Source organism: Hyalella azteca, unplaced genomic scaffold (genome assembly GCF_000764305.2).
Source record: "Hyalella azteca isolate HAZT.00-mixed unplaced genomic scaffold, Hazt_2.0.2 contig6408, whole genome shotgun sequence".
Taxonomy (NCBI): domain Eukaryota; kingdom Metazoa; phylum Arthropoda; class Malacostraca; order Amphipoda; family Hyalellidae; genus Hyalella; species Hyalella azteca.
Genome location: NW_025936571.1, coordinates 469146 through 491353, shown reverse-complemented (window position 1 = coordinate 491353; position 22208 = coordinate 469146). Strand labels below are relative to the sequence as shown.

General features: G+C 38.4%; 2 protein-coding genes across 3 annotated transcripts; both read left to right on the top strand.

Moving 5' to 3' along the window:
* Positions 1–723: 723 nt before the first annotated feature.
* On the top strand, positions 724–6997 carry LOC108682938 (MAP kinase-interacting serine/threonine-protein kinase 1). Its single transcript, XM_018172199.1, has 5 exons — positions 724–1031; positions 2455–2577; positions 2779–2891; positions 3049–3863; positions 4021–6997. The coding sequence occupies exons 1-5, from the start codon at positions 1022–1024 to the stop codon at positions 4367–4369; spliced, it is 1410 nt and encodes a 469-aa protein (XP_018027688.1). The 5' UTR covers positions 724–1021; the 3' UTR covers positions 4370–6997.
* Positions 6998–16260: 9263 nt separating this feature from the next.
* On the top strand, positions 16261–20931 carry LOC108682939 (adenylate kinase isoenzyme 6). Of its 2 annotated transcripts, XM_018172202.2 has the most exons (5): positions 16261–16405; positions 17278–17429; positions 18614–18759; positions 19917–20139; positions 20175–20931. In XM_018172202.2, exons 1-4 carry the CDS (start codon positions 16372–16374, stop codon positions 20119–20121), a joined length of 537 nt encoding a protein of 178 aa, XP_018027691.1. In that variant the 5' UTR covers positions 16261–16371; the 3' UTR covers positions 20122–20139; positions 20175–20931. The 2 variants fall into 2 exon arrangements, with proteins under 2 accessions (XP_018027691.1, XP_018027689.1); XM_018172200.2 differs by having other exon boundaries at positions 19917–20931.
* The last annotated feature ends 1277 nt before the right edge of the window (positions 20932–22208 follow it).

Here is a 22208-nt window from a genome sequence, read left to right as displayed (position 1 = left end):
GGTTAACATTCTTTTACTTGCTAATATATTTGATATCTGTCAACGATTGCATCAACAAATAATTTTTCAAGTTTGTACCATTGGTACTCCTGACTAGCACAACATTGCATGCGTGGAGTCCCGCGAATTGGTGGATCTTAATTTTGGTATCATAATTATTTTCTTCTTATAGCGGAATAAAGCTGTCTCACCACAAGATATGATTTTATCTCGCACTTTTTGTACACTCTTATGACCATTTTGAATTTTTTTTTTCAATTTAGCAGTGTGGATGATCCATTATCCATGCTGCTTGTTTAATTTTCAGCTGTGTATTATGAGCTAAAAACTACGTAAGATTGATTCCGACCACTTTACACCCAAATGATTCTCAGTTTTTATTTTAAACCATAAATATTTTTGGTGTCATGATCGATGAATAAAGAACGATGAATCGATGAATCGATGAATAAAGAAGTATGCAATAATTATACGTCTCACCAAAGTTACTTATTTTAGCGAAAATCGTTCGCTTGTTGTTTGCCATAAAACTGTTTTCATCAACTTACTGATACTATCTCTCTAGTGGATTATTCGTCTAATTGCAATAATATGACTTGATTACGTTTATCGTACGCTTTTTTTTCATGGATACGTAAATAGGTTACAACGCATTGCGCTATCTGGCACTTATTATTGCCGCCGCCAGCAGCATTCGGCAACTACACAGTTGCATATAATAAGCTGCACAGTCGTGGTCCTCGCAGTGAAGCCAAAGTTAGAGATGGGACGATAGGAGGATTGGACGAGTGTAGCACCACGGTAGCTTTTTCTACCTTCCACTTCCACGAGCCGAAACCCAAGTGTGAACGAGCAGATTGAGCCTGCTCACGTGGAGATATTCGGAAAGCTCTTTTATTAATATATTTTAATTGCTAAATCTGTGATTCGTTACTCTTCAATTCGTACTTGTGTCATTGAAGATTTGTGATATTCTTCTTAAGCTTTGTTCTACGACTTGTGATATCTTCTGTCCGTCAAAATGGTGCAAGGTGAGTTGTAGTGACTATTTTTTCGAATTGCTTAATTTTCATTATATTGGTTTATAAAACATGTACTCACAAGTCGCAGTTGATAGTACGTCATAACGATAATGCATTAAATTTTCAAGGAGTTGAAGCGAGCGAACGATTCGAAAGGCTTATACTTATAGTTATAGGCTTATAGCCTAGCTAGCCTACTAACTATTGACTATTAAGTATTATTCCCGAATCCTGACTTCTTCCTGTGCCGTTCTTCTAGTGAAATGATTGAAAATAATAATTATTATCTTCATTATTATATTATAGGGCATACCTAGTTTAGACGTGAAATTCGTCTTCATTCATGGTTGATTGATTAGAGGACCGGAGCGTTGATATCAAGTGATAGTACTGACAGTACTGTACTATGATTACAATATGGTAGGAGCCGATTTATATGGAAGTTTAGCGAGGCCTGTGCGGTTATTGTATTGGTGACGAGGTGTCATTTCAAAAGCTAACTCAATCTTCTGTTGAATCGCATTCGTGATTTTAAAATGTAACAGTGTGATACGTATTGGAGCTGTCCAATAAAGTTGAAATCTTGTATGCTGAAACTGTCGAAAAATACGAGTTTTTAAATAGAGGAAGAAAGGGGTTATGGGCAGCTGCTGGCAGTGTTGCAAATCGGGAAGCGAAGGGGTAGCGGGAGTTCTCTTTATGGGGAGAAACGGGGGGCTTGCTTGCAGGGCTGACAACACTCACGGCGCGCGCTCGGAACAAAGAAGTCCCTCTCTCGCTATCTCAGTTGCGTTTTATGTCTAGCGCTGCTTCCTCTATGAAATAATATATAAAACGTATTTCTTGAATTTTTTGTCAATTATTTTGCACATGAATATATAAACTTAGTACACGCTTGTTCACTACCTATATCTAGAGACTAGGTCTATATTAATGTGTGCTTAGTATGATAGTATCTATTGTAGCCTACCATAAAAATAGGTCGAACTTAGCAGTAGCATTTAAATGCCAAATTGTTAGAAAAACTGTATCAGTAAAAAATTTTACATGTGTTATGTCATGTATATTTATAACTCTAATCTCTGGTGACACTGCCGAACTAAAATCGAACAACAAATCCACGGTGAAATGTTGTAATGTTCCAGGAATTTGTGCAGTCTATAATGTAAATGGTAAAAGCTGAATTATCCTCCCCTATTTAAGAAAAACAATATCAGTTAAGCATTCAAATTTCAAAATTGATATGCATTCATTGAATTCCATGAACGAAAAAATACTCTGATACCTTCCGAGTTATCGGCGAATTGCTTTTGTCGCTAACTCAGTGAGGATGAACACAAAGTCGGAATACTGTACCACTGAATAATGACTACCTATTGAATTAATAACGACTGCCTCACGCCGCTAACTGTGAGCTTCTGCCAATTTGCAGGAAGCCTGAGCAAAATAACATCTGGATCGCCCTCGACCTTCGAGGAGGCTAAGAGCCGGGCTCAAAGCGCAAGAAAGGGTCGAACGAGAGTGCGGTCAACCATGTCTAGAGCCTGTTTCAAAGGTAAGTCATCTCAATTAAGCTTAATGCATCGATCATATTTGTAGAGCTGTTTTCTTAGTGATTTTTTAGGAGAGATAAAATTTGATGAATATTCTTGAGAAATTAAAGACTGCCGATTTTGTTGGACCCTTACTGTCCGGCGTCACACCGGACATTACAATTACTTGTTCGGTACTCATGATTATTCATTGTTGATTTCAGATTTGTTTGTTCTGGGCGAAAGACTGGGTGGTGGAGCATACGCTTCAGTATACTCGTGTTGGAGGCGTCATCCCCTCACTGAAGAAGAGAAGCGACAAGAGTTTGCTGTCAAGGTACATTTACTTGATCCTCATTGCATTGGATATTTATTGGCAAATCGAATTCCGAAGTACCGTTCTGTCAGGCCTCTAAATTGTGGCTGTATTTGTTGCTAATACGTCGTTGCGAAAAGCGAAGAAGAGATCTAATTATCTTCTATCTTATTCGCAGGTGATCGATAAGATACCTACTCACAGCCGTCAACGATGCCTCAATGAAGTCGAGCTATTTTTCAAGTGTCGTTCTAATAAGCACATCATCAGAGTGGAGGAAACCTTCGACGAAGAAGATGCGTTTTACATAATTTTTGAGAAAGTCCATGGCGGACCGCTGATGAATGCAATTGCGCGTTGCGAGACCATCACTGAACGCGAAGTGGTCCAAGTTGTGCAGCAGTTGGCGGACGCTATCGCTTTCCTACACAATATTAACATTGCTCACAGGGATCTGAAGCCCGACAACATTTTGTGTGTCAGTCAGGACTCAATCAGCCCCGTCAAGTTATGTGATCTTGACCTTGGCTCGAAGGTGGAGATCAATCATTCAAGATGTGGCATGACCCCTCAGCTACTGACGCCGGTCGGCTCAGCTGAGTACATGGCTCCTGAGGTAGTAGAGGGATTTGTTAGCGATGATGCGAGCCCCTATGATAAGAGGTGTGACCTCTGGAGCCTGGGAGTGGTCATCTACATATTGCTGTGTGGGTACCCTCCCTTCTGTGGCAACTGCGGTGAAGACTGCGGCTGGGCTCAGGGTGGATCGTGTGTCGACTGCCAGAATCAGCTCTTCGGTAATATCCAGGAAGGAAATTTTTCGTTCCCGGAACAGGACTGGGATAAGGTCGACCCTCTCGCCAAAGATCTGGTGAGGAAGCTTCTCGTGAAAGACCCCAAGCAGCGTCTCTCGGCACAGATGATCCTCGACCATCCTTGGATCAAGAGCGGGGGATCTGACACTATCCTTAACACACCTCAAAATATCAACAAGTGAGTTCATAAAATCTAATCGTATTGTTTAGGACTGAAAATATGATAAGATTCACTGTTCAAACCATGTTGAAATTTGGCGCATGCCTGTATGCATGATAGAATCCATTACTGAAATTGAAAAGAAATGCTAACTAAATTCTCTATTTTTTTGCAGGACCAGTTTCGGGACGGAAAAAGTGTCAAACTTCGCGTCTTCCGCGATGGAAGTTAACAGCTTGGTGATGCAGCACATGCACATCGACTACGACAGCGAAGGGTCGAGCGAGTCTGATGACACAGTTTACGGAACGTCCCCACCTGCGTGCGGCGAGTTCGGGGCCACTCCTCCCTCTCCCCACCATCTTCGGGACCGCTACAGCGACCCTGGCTTCGTAGGAGAAGAAGGACCGTTCGGTCTATCACCTCCCACGGCCTCTCGTCTCCTGCAGCGTCGTTCACAGGAGAGACGACGCGGCCAAAGCTCCCTTGTGGGCTCCCCTTTCATCCCTCAGTTGGCTCACTGAGCGCATGCTTTACTCGGCCCTCATTCGCTCGGGTTCGGCATGCTTTGTTTGATGATCTCTTCTCTGAGCATCCCCCTCTCTTAGGGTTTTCTATGAGAAATAAGCTTACGAGGACTTTCAGATTGATCTATATAAGATGAATTGGTGGAGTGTGCTACGGGTAATGGGTCCTACCCTTTTCTAAGCTAAGCGTTTTTCAAAACTAAATTTGGAAGAGTATGTGATAAAATTTTTGTCTGTTTTGTTTAAGTTTTCATTTTAATTGCTGAATTGTTTAGTGGCTTTAATTTTTCCATCTTATAAATAACCAGGCTTTTTTCTTTGCATGTAGAGTACTTTCGAAACCATATTTATAAATTTATTTAAAGATTCCTTTTAAGTATTTTCAAGCCAATATAGATTTGATTTTATAAGCTATAATGCTTCTTAGCTTTCGACGAGAGGTTGCTATAACCAAAGTGCAGCGATCGTCAGGAGAAATGGGTCGAAAGTACATCTTTAATTTTTTATTTGGGGAATTAAGTATCTATCGTAGCTACTGCCTACAAATGCGAAGGTAGCCTTCGCGCTCTGTCCTGCCACTACTCCTTTAATTAACCATCGACCTTAGATGGCCATTGATTGACTTGTAAAATTTTCAATTAGCCGGACTGGTAAATTATAGTGTATTAGTGTCATCCAGTCACTGTAATCGAAAGTATTTACCGAATGGTCCCTGTATTAGAGATTTGAACTGTGACAGTCAAGGTTTGGATTTTCTATGTCATGGTGAGCTTAGAGCTCAAGTCTTTGATGTAACTCTCGACCATCATCTTACTCTTATTTCATATGGTCAGCCATTATCAATTAGAGCAAATGTCTTCCTATCAAATTAAAATCATCTTTTCTTTTAGAAATATAAAATTGATTTATTCATTTTTCTGTTTTATCACGAGAACACGAATTTCTGTTCATAGGTTTTCCAGCTTTAATTAATGTATCTTTGGACATTTTCAAGACGGAATCAGTGCATTATGACTTATTGATTTCTAACCAGCTCTTTATTATGTCATAGGATTTCCTCTGGAAACAAAACTTCCGTCTTCTAGTTTCGTTGTTGTCGGTAGGCTCATGGAGTTATGTTTTTTGTTCGAAATGTGTGGTTTGTGCTGGATATTGTTCGAACGATAACGCCTTGAAGGTGTGTAAGTGCAGCCGGCTAAGTACAAAAGAGCTGAGGGTTGTGCGATATCACATACGGCAAGACCATAAGCTCGTGACTGCTGCCTCACTTCCTTGGCGATTTGTCAGGGTTTCGGTTGCGTTACGGTGCTGGTGGTGGTGCAGGTTCAAAACTGCTACCTTGCCTAAGTGTCAATTGCCACTCAATGCTCGTGATAAATTTTTAAGGTTAGGTAAAAAAAGAAAGTGCCTATTGCTGTAATTATTGGTTAAGCTATTGGGCGCCATTGCTCGAAGCTGCGATCTTGTCGGTATATAACTCGCCCATGAAGAGGTCAGCACATGTTCAATGTGTTCGGAGTGCTGCGTGAACTCAAACGATTTAGAAGTCACTTATTTATTGAGTGATTTGTGTGGATATCTGCTGCGTGAAGCCCATGACAGGCAAGCATATCTGCATTTTTGAGGTCCTCTGTCGTTGTATACTGCACGCAACATCGCGCTCAGTGTCATTAGATGCGCGTATGGTGCAATAAAGTATCGGATTTAAAGAAATATTCTCTAGTCGATGTCATCGATTTGACGCCTAATGATGTGGCCGCCGCCGACCATCAGCCGGCGTTGAGAGCACGACCGTCCCACCTCTTCGGAGTCTCTCGCTCAGGGCGCGTGATTTTGAATACTTTCCACCACCATTGCTTCTTTGTCAGCTTCCACTTCATGAATTGTTCACCTCGTTGTTGAAGTAGTCCGTACGGATATTTTGTATGCCTTATACCCAGTAATTTATAGTCTTTATAGTGCCATTTGTAAATCTGTTCGGTTATATTGACATATCCTCAATAATTTCGGTGTACATGGGGCTTTGTATGGCCCTGACTGAGAGACGCTTAGAATTGCAGTGGGTTTGGTTGCTGGTCTCCACGCCATGCACATTAAGACCTTTCCATCTGAGCACGCGACACATTATAATGCTGATCAACCACAAGTGGGTGTGACTGAGTCGAGTGAACTGATTTAAAGGTTGTCATCTGTTCGTTTGTTCGGAACGCTGCATGGCGGTTAACTGTTTCGTTTGGCTAACATTCCTCATACATTCATCGGTTTGTTCAAATAATCGCCCAGGCTTCATCTCATCCCGGTGCACCCGTTCATTCGCAAGAATCTCTCGCTGTTGCAGGGTGTACCGCTCATAGCCTGTGCCATCACCATACTCATTCTACATCTTTTTATATATATAAATATATATCAAAAAGGAGAGATCTTTTTTTTACAAATCAGAGTATTTTGTTTGATGGTAATTTGTGTATCATTGTGAAATGCTTTGCTAGGGTCCCGGCTGTCCGGAGTAGTAGTTCTTTACGTTTTTCTGCTCTGTTGGCCGAGATCCTTAGCCATTTCTGTACTGGTTGATGCCCCAACACCGTCAACGGCGTTGCCTCATACAAATAAAACAAAATATTTTTATATTTGTCTTTATTTTACCTGTATATTAGACTTGGAAGTATCAGGTTGCATCAAATACTTTACTTGAGAAAAAATTTTGAACTCGTTTTTTTGTGCGTTCATTCAGAAAAAGCTACAAGACATCAAATACTCTGTCAACAAATTTTTGGCTTGTAGAGCCAAAAAAACTGACTCATCAGTTGGTCCCAGATCTCTAAATACTTGCATGTTCATGCAACACTGGAGTTGAGTCCAATCAAGTGACATTTTTAGCCCGCATGAAATTAACGTCCTTCTGATTGTGTATTAAACTTTACAGAAAGCACTGAATCCGGTAACTGCATAATCCCTAGGACAAAAATTTTTTTGAAATTAATTTTAAATATAGGGCCGTAGCAAGCAACGTGATTTATGATTTAGTCGTTGAATCATACAGTATACTCTATTGCAAAGGGAACAATTATTCATCTTTAAAAACACGTCAATCTTAAAAAGTAAAATGAACACTTCTTATTACGAACTCAACTATCGAAACGGCTATCCCTGTTACAGAGCTTTTGGCGTCGTCAAATATCAGCTAACAGTCATGCTCCTGCGACATGGCACATCTATTAAATTAAACCAAGCAGCCGTTTGCAAAGAACTCGGGTATGACTATGAAGTGCCTAGAATCTTCTGTCAATACTCAAAACGCTACTTGGGGCTTTGCGCTATCGAAGAGCTTATAAGGCCCCCAATTCTGAACGGATCTGACTGAAATACAGAAATTAATAATTACTTATAATGCGTTGCTTGAGGAATTTTATTATTAAAGGTTTTTATGTTATTGCGTTTTCGATTAAAACGTAACCGAACAGCTTACGACAGCAATACACCGCAAGATAGGAATCGTCCCAAATTTTGCGTTGCTGCGTTTTCGATCAAATGAATCTTCCGAAAAATTCTATTATTAAGTTAAGATAGGTAGGGTTGAATAGGTTAAGCTTAGATATGTTAAATTCTGCATAGCCTAGCCAGTCCTAACCTATCTTTAACTTTTCTTAGTATGACCTAAACCAAACTAATTTCTCTAAAGTATCGTCATATTTTAAATCGAAGCATCTTGAAAATTTTCGAACATTCTTACCTACCTATCTTGTTTTTAATTAGTTTATTTTAAATTTCACGCAGGATCGCATAGATTTTAGGGAATTATGTGATGTTCGGTTGCGCAACCATGGGTTGCGCCTAAGTTGCGTTTTGCGTTTAAATTGGCTGACGAGTTTGTTGCTGACTTTTGAAACGAGACTCTTAGAACAATATTTTGTAGACTAATTGTTCATTGCGTCTTTTCCGCACATAAACTTATGGAATTGAAACCTATCATTCACTTTTAAAATCGAAGCTACTTATTCAAGGTGCGCCCTTGTTAGCATTGTCAACAAATTTATTTTCTCCACTTCGTTTTTAATTATGGCACTGAATGTTAGGTTTTATAATTTTTTAAAATCTAAACTGATTTTAACCAATTTGACAAGCGCTCGGACACTTTTGGGCCGAATTTTTGGGCCAAATTTCCAAAACAAGTTTTTCGTGCATTATATTGCTTAATCAGAATCGATCTTGACCTAAATAAAAATATTTAGCAACAACATACCCATGCGAACGTTATAGAATTCATTTATCTGTTTCGTTTTAAATTAAAATGCTCCGCGCTGAATTTTAACTACTCACATTCCAAAATTCCAGCAAATCTGTTCAGTATTGTAGGAGTTATGAGTGGTTCATGCGGTTGAGTTAGCAGGCGGGTCCGGAGAAGTGTCGATACAGTGCTTTGAACACAAAAGTTTTTCAGATCGACACTCATGGTTGAACTTTACTACCTAGTTTCAACCATTAGTATGGTTTTGCGTTTGAGTCCGCAGGCGTGTTCGGAGAAGTGTCAGTTTGGTCATGCCGACACTGATTTTGACCAAATTAACAACAAAGACATTTTTTTAAAAAGCCAATCTGTGAAAAAGACGATGGATTTAGAAACCTATTTTTACTACCCGAAGCTCAAGCAAAGATTATACAAGCTAATACATGTAACCTATCTAAAAATATCAGCGTGTTTTTACGAAAATCGTCAAATTTTGATTGTTTTAGACTTTAGAGCTTGGCTTTGGAGTATTTTTAAGAATTGCAGTCGCAGATAGACCAGCTGGTACGGAAGGAAAATTCGATCCGCGGCCTGGAAGTCAGTTGGAAGAGCGTAGACGTAGAGGACGGGTCGCCTGCCGAAGTCCACCACTGCCCTGGATGTAATGGACCATCATGATTCCTGCCTTCCGGAACGTAGCCTTCAACACTTCAAGCCGTCCGTATCTAGGGCCTAGATACGGACGGCTTTTCGTGACTTGGAGATTCCGTTACGGGCTTAGCTGTCGGGCCATTCCGGTTCGAGCTGCGGTCGACTACGGATGTGTGTATGAGCATTGAACAATCGACTATCTTTTCGTTTTTGCTAGAAGCAAATAGTAAGTATTTTGATAAAAATTACGGTCATTAGGATTCCATCTGGTATAGCATCATTTTCTCAAATATATTTTTATTTTATTGTGTTTTTTTTTTGTGGCCCATAGGGCCACAATAAACAAACATAATAACAATGGAGGGTGTCTCCTCTGGAAATAGAGCAGGCCTATGCAATTCTGAAGGGTGGAATCAAAATGGTGCTGGTGTTGTAGCTGAAATTTTTGATGATGCTCTTGATGATGAGTTTCCATTGCCGGACTTGTCATTCTCTGATGGACCATCAGTGGAGGAAATGTCTGTAGGAGAATTCCCACCACTGACTCCTGTCTCAAGTCTAAGAGGCCCTCAAGCTCGCAAATGTAAAGCTAAGATGACCAAGGGGCAATCAAGCCAGAAGAGGAGCAATACTAACACCTTCTGTGGATTTCAAGAAGACCACGAACAAGCAGTGCCAGATCAGCTCAATTCAGTTGGACAAAGTAAAAGCACTAGTGGGTCAGAACAAACAGCTCCAGTTAGGCCTATACAAAATAAATTTTTATGTCTATTTAAGTGCCGCGCGGGCAGTCTTTTGGCCGTACTGAAAACCTCATACTGCTCTCACGGCAAATCTATCTCCTCCTACAGTTTTTAAGCTACAGCAATGAGACGTATACCATTCGATTCGTAAAGACCAGGCCTATCGACTCTAACATCACTTTTTTGAATTTCGGTCTGGTTTGTTTTTTATATGGGGGAGAAGGGGGGGAGGGGTGAAAAATGAGAAAAAAATGGGAAAAATGAAAAAAACGCAATAAAAAAACTAGATGGAAAATGAAAAAAGTGATGTTAGAGTCAATAGATATGGTCTTTACGAATCGATTGATACATGTACGTGTCTCGATGTTGTAGGATGATATTTGTGGGAGGAGATAGATTTTCTAAAGTACCCCTTTTTAGCCGTTTTCTATGAATTTCACGTTTTCTTTCAATTTTTTCGAAAAATTCATAGGAGCAAAATGTTTTTCTTTTTACATTTTACGTATGTATGTGAAGTTTCATGACAATCGAATAATAACTGTAGAAGTTTTCCGTAGGGGTAGCCGATCCCCTTAACTATGGTTACTGATTACATTACTGGAACGTGCTACATGTTTCTGGTACATTCTGGAATGTTCTGGTGTGAAATATTAGTCAAAAGTTGTTTTGTACGAATACTTTTTTGACCCGAAGAAGTTAACATGTTGCATTAATTTTTGTTGCATTGAGATTTAATTTCTATTGATGCTGTTTTTGAATACAATGCGCCTCTATACATAATATAAATCACTTCTCCTGTTCAGTTTGTGTACTTACATACATTAAAATACGATTTTTCAAGTGTACGAATATTTATTTCCCCCCACTGTATAACAAATGTATACAATCCAAAATCCCCTATTCAAGTGGCCTAGTACTCACATTATTTTAACCAGCTCTCTGGCCCACGAGTGATTGTGGGCGACTTTAACGCACACCATACAATGTGGGAAGGTCAAGGTAACTGCAATACTGCTGGCCTCAATTTGGTAGAAAGCCTAGAAGATTTCCTTGATCTGAGTCTCTTAACACCAGTGTCTCTCCCCACCTATTTTAATGCCCAAACAGGATCTTTTTCCACATTAGATCTATGTTTTGTTTCAACTGATTTGGTGCTGCTCTCCCAAATATCTCTAGAACCTGAAATGGGCAGTGACCATGAGCCAGTGTTGCTATCTGTGAATGTAGGTAGTCCTCAGCAAGGCCGTCTTCAAGTCCAGACAGCACTGGCTTTTTCACAAGGGATCATGGAGCAGGTGGCAGATGTCTCTTCCAGAGGTTCCACCAAGCATGCCTTTTGAATAGGAGGTAGAAAAATTTTCTGCAGCACTGTTTGGAGCAGCTGAATCTGAATTTAAAAGAAGTAATGAGAAAGTGTCCCCTCGCTTCTCCAAGCCTTGGTGGAATGAAGCATGTATGTACAAAGCGTGTGGCAGAGAGACATGCTGCCAAAAACATATTAAAGAGACATCCATCTATGGAAAACTTAATTGCTCTGAGGAAAGCGAAGGCACTGGTGAAGCGGGAAGTAAAACAAGCCAAGAATACATCATTTCAGGAGTTCTGTTCCACTATAAATAAAGATACCCCAATGGCCACAATATGGAAGAAAATTGGAAAACTATCCAACAAAGGACACAGCCAACGAGCCTCACCAATTTTGATTGGAAATGTACCAGTAACAGACCCAAAAAGAAAAGCCAGCATTATTGCAGCAGAATATGCCACCATAATTGCATCACCAGAATGTCAGCATGATGGTGCTCCACTTATACTGCCTGTTACAATGACACTAATAGATGACACACAGTTACCATTCAATGGCATCTTCTCTCCCTCTGAACTAGCAGACTGTATTAAACTTCTCAATAACTCAGCTCCAGGTCACAACTTTATACACAATGCCATGCTGAAACACCTTCCTCCACAATATATGCAGTGGCTCCTCAGAATATTTAACTACAGTTTCCAGAACTGCTGTATCCCAAGTATATGGAAGGAAGCAATAGTGCTTCCCATTCTGAAGCCTGGTAAGTCTGCCCTTGATCCTAAAGCATATTGGCCTATCTCATTACTTCCATGTATCTCAAAATTAATGGAACGTTTGGTGTGCAATCGACTGAATTTCCAGCTGGAAACAACTGGGGCTCTTAGTACCACACAATGTGGTTTCAGAAGGCATCTTTGCACACTTGACCTGGTGGCTAGACTTGAGAAATGTGTGTGGGAGTCATTTGTCAACCACCAGGTGTGCATAGCAGTGTTTTTTGATTTAAGTTGTGCATATGACTGTGTATGACATCTGGGCCTCCTGTATAAATTACAACAAAAAGGAATTAGAGGGAAGATGTTGGCCTGGATCAGATAGTATCTAAAAAACCGTTCCTTTAAAGTGCTTTTTGAGGGAGCCATTTCTCCTGTGCACATCATCAGGAGTGGGGTCCCGCAAGGAGCCATTTTATCACCCACATTATTTAATGTCATGCTCTCAGATCTACCCCGTGTGAGGGGAGTGACTCTGGCAGAGAATGAGGATGACATTGCCATCTATTGCAGTGGTCCTGACTTGTGAGAGGTACAAGCCTGTATACAGGCACAACCGCACAAGTGAATCAAATTTTCAACTGGACTCAATTCTGGGGATTTTGATTGAATCCTGAAAAAAACAAAAGGATTACTATTTACTTGTAAAAATGTTAACTACCCTCATGTTAGGATCGATAATGTAATATTGAATTTGTCAGCCTTTTGCTTGACTTCCCTGCTTTGGGATTGAAAGATCACATAAACCACCTCAGAGAAAGCTGCATCAAGAGGACCAATGTGATGCAGGCAATGTCAGCACACCACTGGGGAGCCGATAGAGAAGTATTACTCAAGTTTTACAAAACTGTAATAAGAAGTAAACTTGATTATGGCTCCATGTTTTATGAGACAGCAGCAAACAGCTATTTAGTAAAACTAGATAAAATCCAGAATAGATGCCTTAGGTTAGCTATTGGTGCAAGGAAAACATCTCCTATAGTTTCACTGGAGGTTGAGAGCAACATCCCCTCCGCTGAGGTACATCCCGCTGGGCTTGTGTGGCTGAGGTACCTATGTTGCCTGGGGGAGCTCCCTCAATGCTCACCAGTCTACAATAACCTTTTTGATGTAGAGGGATTGGCAGACAGGCCATGGGCTGGAACAATCTTTGCTCCTCATTTTGTATTCCGGGCAAGAGAGACTCTAGCAGATCTTAATTTGACATGTGTTGGCTGTGAAGCAGATCTGCTATCTCCAATACCACCATGGATTGATTTTTCAGCACATTTCTCTCCTTTTTTTTTGCCAGACAGACTGTTGGAGAGTTGTCAGAGACAGATGCTGTCACCATATTCAGAGACCTACAAAGTACAGTGTACAATGGATATCACAAAGTATATACTGATGGTTCAAGAATTTTTGATCCAGAACCCTCATCAACTGCTTCAGTAGTGATTCAGGAGGAAAGGTTTGTAAAAATGTATAATTGGAAATTAAACCCTCAGGAATCAATTTTGAGCTGTGAGCTGTTTGCCATTGCTCAGGCTGTGCAAATGATAAGGGATGGCACTGTGGGTGGCAGTGGAGCTGTGGTCTACACAGATTCATTATCAAGTCTGAACCTGTTAACATCCCGTTGACCAACATCACATTTACCCTTGATCTTTAAAATTCATTAGATGTTATTAGGGCTTTGCACTCATTTTCCAGTGGTGGTCCAGTTCATCCCAGGCCACAAGAACATCAAGGGAAATGAGATGGCAGACCTTGCAGCTAAAGCTGCCCATGCACTGCCTGAAGGCCTGAGGCTATCATGTGCAGGGAGGATAAGGTGAGCGAGATAAGAATGGAAGTCATGCGACAGTGGGAGGAAGACTTTAAACAAAAGGTGGCTATTACTAACACTGGTCACCATCTAATGCAGATTAGGGATAAAGTGGGATATTGGCCATGGTCATCATTTAAGGGGAGAATAATGGAAACTGCTTTTGCAAAATTTAGGTTGGGACATGTTGGTCCAAGGAAGCACCTGTATAGGTTTAACTTAACCAATACAGCTCTTTGTTCATGTGGGAGAGATGAATCAATTGAGCATTTTCTCCTGCAATGTTCTTTATATGCTAACAGTTGCACAATTATGCAGACTCAATTGCATTCAATTGGAGTCCCAGTAACCATGAAATACATGCTGGTGGAGGAGAATATCCTCCCAAGATTCAATCTGAAATAATGCAATATGTATCACTTTTCCTGGCATCTACTGGAAGATTGAAAACATTTTAGCACTATCCAACAACTCAGACACATTGAGGCCAAAAACCATTCACCACTTTTGCTTTTCCTAGTGTCACCCAGGATGCAGTTGCAAATGCAGTTGCCTCCCCATTAATTGCAACTAATATGCTCCAGAAACTTTTATGTGAAGCTAATTACTGGCCTGGTATCCTGTTATTTACTATGTTAACCCTTAAGTAGACTAACACTTGTGGGAACTAACAACCTAAATTTAAACTACCTCCCCTGCACTCAACTGAGTGCTTATATAATTGAAAGAAGAGCACTCTATGCAGCTTTAAATAGATTTAGGAAGAACTAGTTTTGTGTAAGTAGGGACAATTGCAAATGCTGCAGTTTTTCCACACTTCATCCTAACAGGTGGTAGAAAAACTAGGTACATGTATAGCAAAGCTCATTAGAGTTTTATGTAATGACTGGACATGCTGTTGCTGTCAGATCGCACCACATAGAATTGATTTGGGGCATCATCTTAATCTTAACCCATTAATGCCGAGAATTATTTTCTGAATTTTTCTTTGTTTTCTTTTGATACTGTTACCACTTGTGACAGTAATAAATGAAAAATATGTTCAAATATTCATTTTTTGTTGTATGTGAAAAATTATAGCTTGGTCCCATTAGGAACTGGGATAAATATTTCTCGATCTAAATGACTTTAGAAACATTATAACACGTAAAACCATATACAGCATTAAAATTATTCACTTTATTGATAAAATTCTATAACTGAGTCATAAATAATATGTTTTTAGAACAAATTACTCACCTTTCTACGCTATGATATCAAGCCATTCTGTCTGACACCTGGTTCTTATAATCTTTGAATGTTAACTAAACGGGGAGTAGTCAGCGCAGCAGAACCAAACATTGCCAGAACATGTTTTATCTAGGTGTATATCAAACATACGCATACACTTGTATATTTATTCGATCATTCAATTTTAATATGAATTCATTTTCCCGCTGGTTCCAAATGGAACCGCTTGGCATTAATGGGTTAATCCCGTGTCAAAACTTTCCAATGAACTTTATTTTTTTATCACCTTAATTTTTTGATGTTATGTTAGTTAAAGTTTCATTCCTGATAGTTTTCCAATTTAAACCTTGCAGTGTGACCCATTTGATTGTTTTCTGGAACATCTGAAAAAATGCTACTACCATTGAAGCTATCTGGTGCTTCTTTTAATTTCTAAAAAAATTACATTGAAAAAATTACATTACAATAAAAAATAAATTTATAAATTACAAAATATCTAGCAAATATTCAAGGCTAAGTGTTCAAGGTGACCAAAGGCAGTTTCAGTAAGTGTTTCTCACAAAAAAAAATTCTATGTGAATTTCATTTTTTCTCATGAATTTAATCAATCTTCATTTCAGAGAAGTTAATCAGGAATTTAAAAGCAAAGAAAACAGCCAGAATATTAACCGTTTCTTAAGAATGAAAACGTTTCGGAGTCCAGCTCCATCGTCAGTTCAAAAGTTCAAAAGATCAAAACCTATAAGAAAATCAGAATCAATTAGAAAACTAAATTCACATCGAAGATAAAAACATAAATTGACAAAATAAAAACAAATACACATAAGGAGACAGACCTATCTATTTACAATTTCAAGGGGATAGGAGCTGAAGGCCGCATTTAAACCAGGTTTCTGTTTAAAAATGTACAGGGATTCTAAAATCCGTAGGTCAGTAACACCGGTCGTGTAAGCTAGAACTCTAAAATCACTATCGGACACCGGAACATTGCACTGCTCGGCATGGACGCGCACAGCTGAATGAGGAGGATGCATGCGCAAGTAAAGTTCCCGCAAGTTCCCGCAAGTAAAGTTCCCGAAACGTTTTCATTCTTAAGAAATGGTTAATATTCTGGCTGTTTTCTTTGCTTTTAAATTCCTGATTAACTTGCGATTTAAGCAATCTAGTAATTTTATTTCAGAAAAGTTATAACTGACTAGTGCATAGTTTTTTTGTATAAAATTTTTATCATCCAATTTCTTCAGAAAAGTTCTCTTCTAAAATGATGATAAAATACCCAAATATACTTATTACAGGTAAGTTATTGAATATGTTTCCAATATGGAGCAGGTGAATATATTATTATTTCTGGAATTCAAATGTTTCAATCCTCTATATACATGTATGATTTAGTATTATCTAATAATATTGTGTATGTACCTATACTATTTTTTATAGAGCTAACAAATGTGATATCAATTGTAGAACAGGTTTTTTAAATACATATATAATCGATGAATATATTAAATGATTATTCAATTCTGTCCATCATGTACTACTACTTTAGTTATTACTGTATCTATATACACATGTATAATATACATATATTGATTTTAATTTCACTATTGATGGTAGTTTGACTTTGCTCCTTCCACATGCAATTATTTCATGAAGCAGTTAACTGAAATAAATTGAAGTAGTCAAAATTATTCTCAACATTACATGGTGTATGTTTCCATACTCAGGATTCACAGATAGTCTAACACTTTAATATCGTTGCACTTTGCTACTAGTTTCTTTCCACTCACAAACAGATTATTCTGTATGTTTCTTGGCCAAAATAAAATTTCTGCTCAAGCTTGTGTGTCATTCATCAAAACATGATTATTGTTGTTAATAATAGTATTATTATTAATATAAGTATATTATGCATATTATATAACTATTGCACAGATTCAAATTAGTTTTTTTATTGCAACAACCTTTGGCAGACATTCAGTCAATAAGGTTCCATTCATTATTGCTTCTTTATTAATTTTCCACTTTAATCATGTTTGAAGTCTTTGATTTATTATTGATTATTATTTTTGATTGATTATTATTATTTATTGATTGATTGATTTATTATTTATTGCTTATTATTAGCTTTGATTATTATTTATTATTGCTCAAACACTGACATGTGTAGGCACTCCGGGTGTAGGCAAGAGCACCATGGCCGCACAGGTAGCTGAGAACTGCAACCTGCAACACATCAGCGTCTCTGACTTGGCCAAAGAGAACAATCTCTTTGATGGATATGATGATGCATTGCAATGTCATATTCTTGATGAAGATAAAGTAAGTCTTCATGTTAGAATATTAGCTGTCAGTGAGATGTATGTTAAAATAATTCTGATTTAATTTAGTAACACAACCATAAGTCCTTGGTCAGTAGGTAATAATGTTTATGATGGGCTAGCTGTTTAACCCATTAACCTTGCTTTGATCCTTGGCAAGAAGTAATAGTTGATAAGATCAACTTTTGCACTACTAAATCTACAGCATGTGTGTTGTGAAGGCATAAATGGAGTTGATAATTTCTCTGCAATTATATATATTATTCATTAGTAAATATAGGTATTATTGTTCTCAGTAACTGATACATGAATGTGTGCTTCCAAGATTTATCCCCGTTTTTTCCAAGATTTTTTAAAAGTATTTTCTGAGGTATCACCAGAATAGAGTACGATTTAAGCCCCAATAGAACCAGAGTCAAGCCAACGTTGATTAAAAACAGCAGAATTGTAATTTAATTTGTTGATATTACGTCTCAAACACACAAACTTGGACAAGTATACAGCGTGTATAAAGCAAGGCTGGTGTACGAAATAAATGGTGACATTTATTCCGAAGTAGATAAATGTATGGTGATTTATTGCATTAAGTTTGGTGTTATAGTGACTGGTGTTATAACTTAATCTATCTAGATTAAGTTATTTACGATTTAGTAATGTAAATATGAACGATTTAGTAATGTAATTTGTTGATGTTACGTCTCAAACACACAAACTTGGACAAGTATACAGCGTGTATAATAGACAGGTCCTAAGTACAGCAATGGAGCATTCTTGGAAAACATGCAAAAGACTTTGTGGTCTGAATGATATTGTTCCACTCTGATTACTTTTACTTGAAATCATATCTTGACCATCAGAATAAACTTAGAATCGTCAAATTATTGCATCGTAGATAAAGTCATAATTTGATTTCTAGCCACTTAATATAGGTAGTTTCTTAGGAAATGGAAACGTATCAGAATAAATAAGTAATTAGTTAGACTTCTAGTACGAATTACAATTCAGCAAATAAGAACAATATTTAGCGCGAGTCTGCTAGAGATGTTGCTTTCTTCTTTGTGTTAAGATAAAACGTAATTATTTTTTTGCAGGTTCTCGACGAGCTTGAAGACCGATAAAACTTAATTATTTTTTGCAGGTTCTCGACGAGCTTGAAGACCGATAAAACTTAATTATTTTTTGCAGGTTCTCGACGAGCTTGAAGACCCCATCAGCGAAGGTGGCAAGGTCGTGGACTATCATGGCAGCAGCTTCTTCCCTGAACGATTTTTTGATGCAGTTTTTGTGCTGCGCTGCAACAACACAGTTCTGCATGACAGATTAGCTGCCAGGTCAGTGCCTTAATTATTTATAGGGAAAAGTTGAACTCTTCTTTTAGTACGAAATATCACAGTGATCAGTTATCAGAACGGCAGTAGTTTTCTCAATGAAATATTTTCATTAATATGCAAATTCTGAATTAAACCAACCTAATAAATTTAAAAAACTTGTTATTGTGAAGATAACAGAGTTCTCGAGAAGAACTTTAACTCTCGAGAAGAACTCGAGAAGAACTCTGTTTAAACTTTCTAGACATTGAGTTTTATGGAAGGTACTAACCTATTAGGAAACAAGCTGTCGAACTGTAAGGTCGGTCTAGACGCTAAGTTTAGCACAACCTTTTTTCTGCACAGTTCAACACGTTGCAGATAAAAGGTTGCTTTTAGACTCGAAATCTGCCCAGTATTTGGGTCGGTCCGTCGCAAGACTGCACAGTTGCAGCGATAACCGAGCCTGAGAGCAGAGATTTCTTTGAACTGTGCTGAAAAGTTGGCTCATGTAGACGGTAGCACCGCTTTCAGATTCATTTCGTTCCTCAATTGGATTTGTTAGGCGACAGTAGCTGATTTTCGGCATGTTTTTGAAAATTTTTCATCAAATTTATTGCATTATATGGAAGATTCCCTTGAATTTGGCATGTCAAATCCAAGGAGTAGACAGTAGAGTGACAGCGTTAAGAAGGAGAACGCTTATGAGAGATTAGTGGCAATTGATGCAACCGAAAACGGAAAAAATAATTGTAAAAAATCAATCTTTTGATAAATTGTTAGCGTAAAGTGGTGAAATTGCTATTTTCTTGCAAGTATTTTTGTTATGATATGCGGTGTCGCTGATTCCGATAAATAAGTGCACGGCGACCGCCCTGAATGGCGGGTGACATTCCAATCTAACATATTTAACAAAACACTTGACTACAGTAGTACCTTCTCTATGGCGATATCACACAAATCTGAGCAAAATATACAGACATCGCTGCACCGTGTAGACTCTCTAAAAATTGTAACCTTTTCATTCCGTCCTAAGACTGCGCAAATCAAAACGTAGCTTCTGGATCGGTCTTGAAACATTGATTTCTCATCTCTGTATTTTAAACAGAGGTTACACGCCCAAGAATCAAAACGTAGCTTCTATATCGGCCTTTAAACATTTATCTTTGTATTTTCAACAGAGGTTACACGCCCGAGAAGATCCTGGAGAACATAGAGTGCGAGATCTTGCACGTGCTGCGGGACGAGGCGCTGGAGAACTACAAGCCCGAGATCGTGATGGAGGTGGAGAACGACACGGTGGACCAGCTCGAGGCGGGCGTCAACCTCATCACTGAGTGGGTCAAGGCATGGGTCAGACAACACGACGAGTCCATGGAGCAATAAACTAATACGATGAATAAGATTCCATGGAGCAATAAACTAATACGATTAATAAGATTCCATGGAGCAATAAACTAATACGATTAATAAGATTCCATGGAGCAATAAACTAATACGATGAATATGATCCGTTCATTCCGTTCCCTTTACTCAACTAAGATCGTTGAAATGGCCATATAAAATAAGTGGGATGCATTGCTCGTGATAACGGATGTTGTGAAGTTAGCTTAAGGGAGGATTATTCTTGATAATTCACTTTCGTGGCTATGTTTAGTAAAAGAAGAATTAGATATTGCCTAACTATAGAGAAAGCTAATGTTTCCAACAGATGCGCATGCCTCAACAGATCGCATACCTCATGTGAGTAAAAAATTCATTTTTTCATGAACTTGGAAACAATTGCTGATACGATTTACAACAAACTTGTTTCCCAACACAATGTTCTTTTTCTGTTTCGTTCTCTACTGCTCGCTACTTAAGTGTTTAAGCCAAAATTTTATACGCTAGTAAAGTCAAGGTTTGAAGAAATCAAACCCGAATAATAACGATTTATTTAAAATGTTAACAGAGAAAGAACGAGACAGGAAAAATAATACTTAAACCAAGATTAAATTTAAGGAAGAGACCCTGAACGCGGACATCTCATATCCTGAACCAAAAATAGGCAACCCAGAAGAACTAAATCAAATCATTTTGTTTGTTATTACATTTTTGTGTTGAATTCTGAGCAAGACAATTTTATTCAAACGGCGCCCGCATGCCGGACTGAAATAGCAACAGTTTTCTCAGAATAAATTTTCTTTTTGAAATGACCACCTGAAATTTACTCTTGCGTCCAGAATTATCGATACAGAATGGAGACATTTTTGTTCTTGGGCAGAACATTTCTACGGTAAAATTTACTTTTGCGTCCAGAATTATCGATACAGAATGGAGGCTTTTTTTCCTTGGGCAGAACATTTCTAGGGCAGAGGACCGTATGATAGTCGAATAAATCCCCTAGACTGCATTACGCATGCAGTCTAGTATTTGTAAGACAAGCCCTTCTACTTGATGAGAGTAGCCAAACTCTAGCAGCTTCTGGAATGTCTGCCCTATATTAAATTCTCATCCATATGAACACACAGGTAGGAAATTAAGTGACAATACAAACTATTCTCAACAATGTAGAAGTACATCGTATTGTAATTACCCAGACTGTATCTTCTTGTCCAATGCAATTGAGTACGTTGACTTTTAGCTCATAATTGAAACTACTCGCCTATACCATTAAACTAAATACTAGAACAAAGATGACTTAAAACAAATATATAGCTGCTGAAGGACAGCCAACACAAACTTAAGTGGTAAATATTGCGTTGAGTCACAGAGAAGCGAATGTTTACCTAACAATTACGCGCTACGTGCGTGGAGCACGAGTTTTTGGCATAGATTTTAGGACCAACATATTTCTCATATTTCTAAAAAGATCGACTACGGCTGGTAGAGCGGGAGAAAATGTTATGTTTAAGCAACGTAACGAAATCGCTGCTCGACAGGGAACAGCAACGACATAGATTCATATGGAAACGTTAGTTGAAAATGAGATTAGACAGCTTCATACTGAACCGTGCGCGCACAAAACAGGTTTGTAACAAGCCGATGGTCAAATATTTATGAGGAAATAATCATATCAGGAAATTTTTTAAAACTAAAAAACATAATATGATAGATAAACTAATTTAGTTAAATTTGTTATGCCGAGTCACTTTATTATTTACTCTAAATGTATATAAAATGGATACTTGCGACAATTTAGCTCACTAAAAGTATTTTTGCATGTTATACTACAGCAATAAGAATAAAGGAGCTGCCAGTGTAGAGTTCGGCACTCCTCAGCATGCCTCGTAGATGTATTAAAAGTTATTACATTTCAACGCAATTTAGAATACACTTAACTCATAAGGATACACGTTAAGTACACACAAACTAAGTACAGACAATTCATTTTTGTTGATCATCCTGTTGAATTTAGTGGTAAATATGACAATATATCATACGGAGGTCATCATTATTAGTAATGACGCGCGCTTTGTTCTCAACGTTCGGTT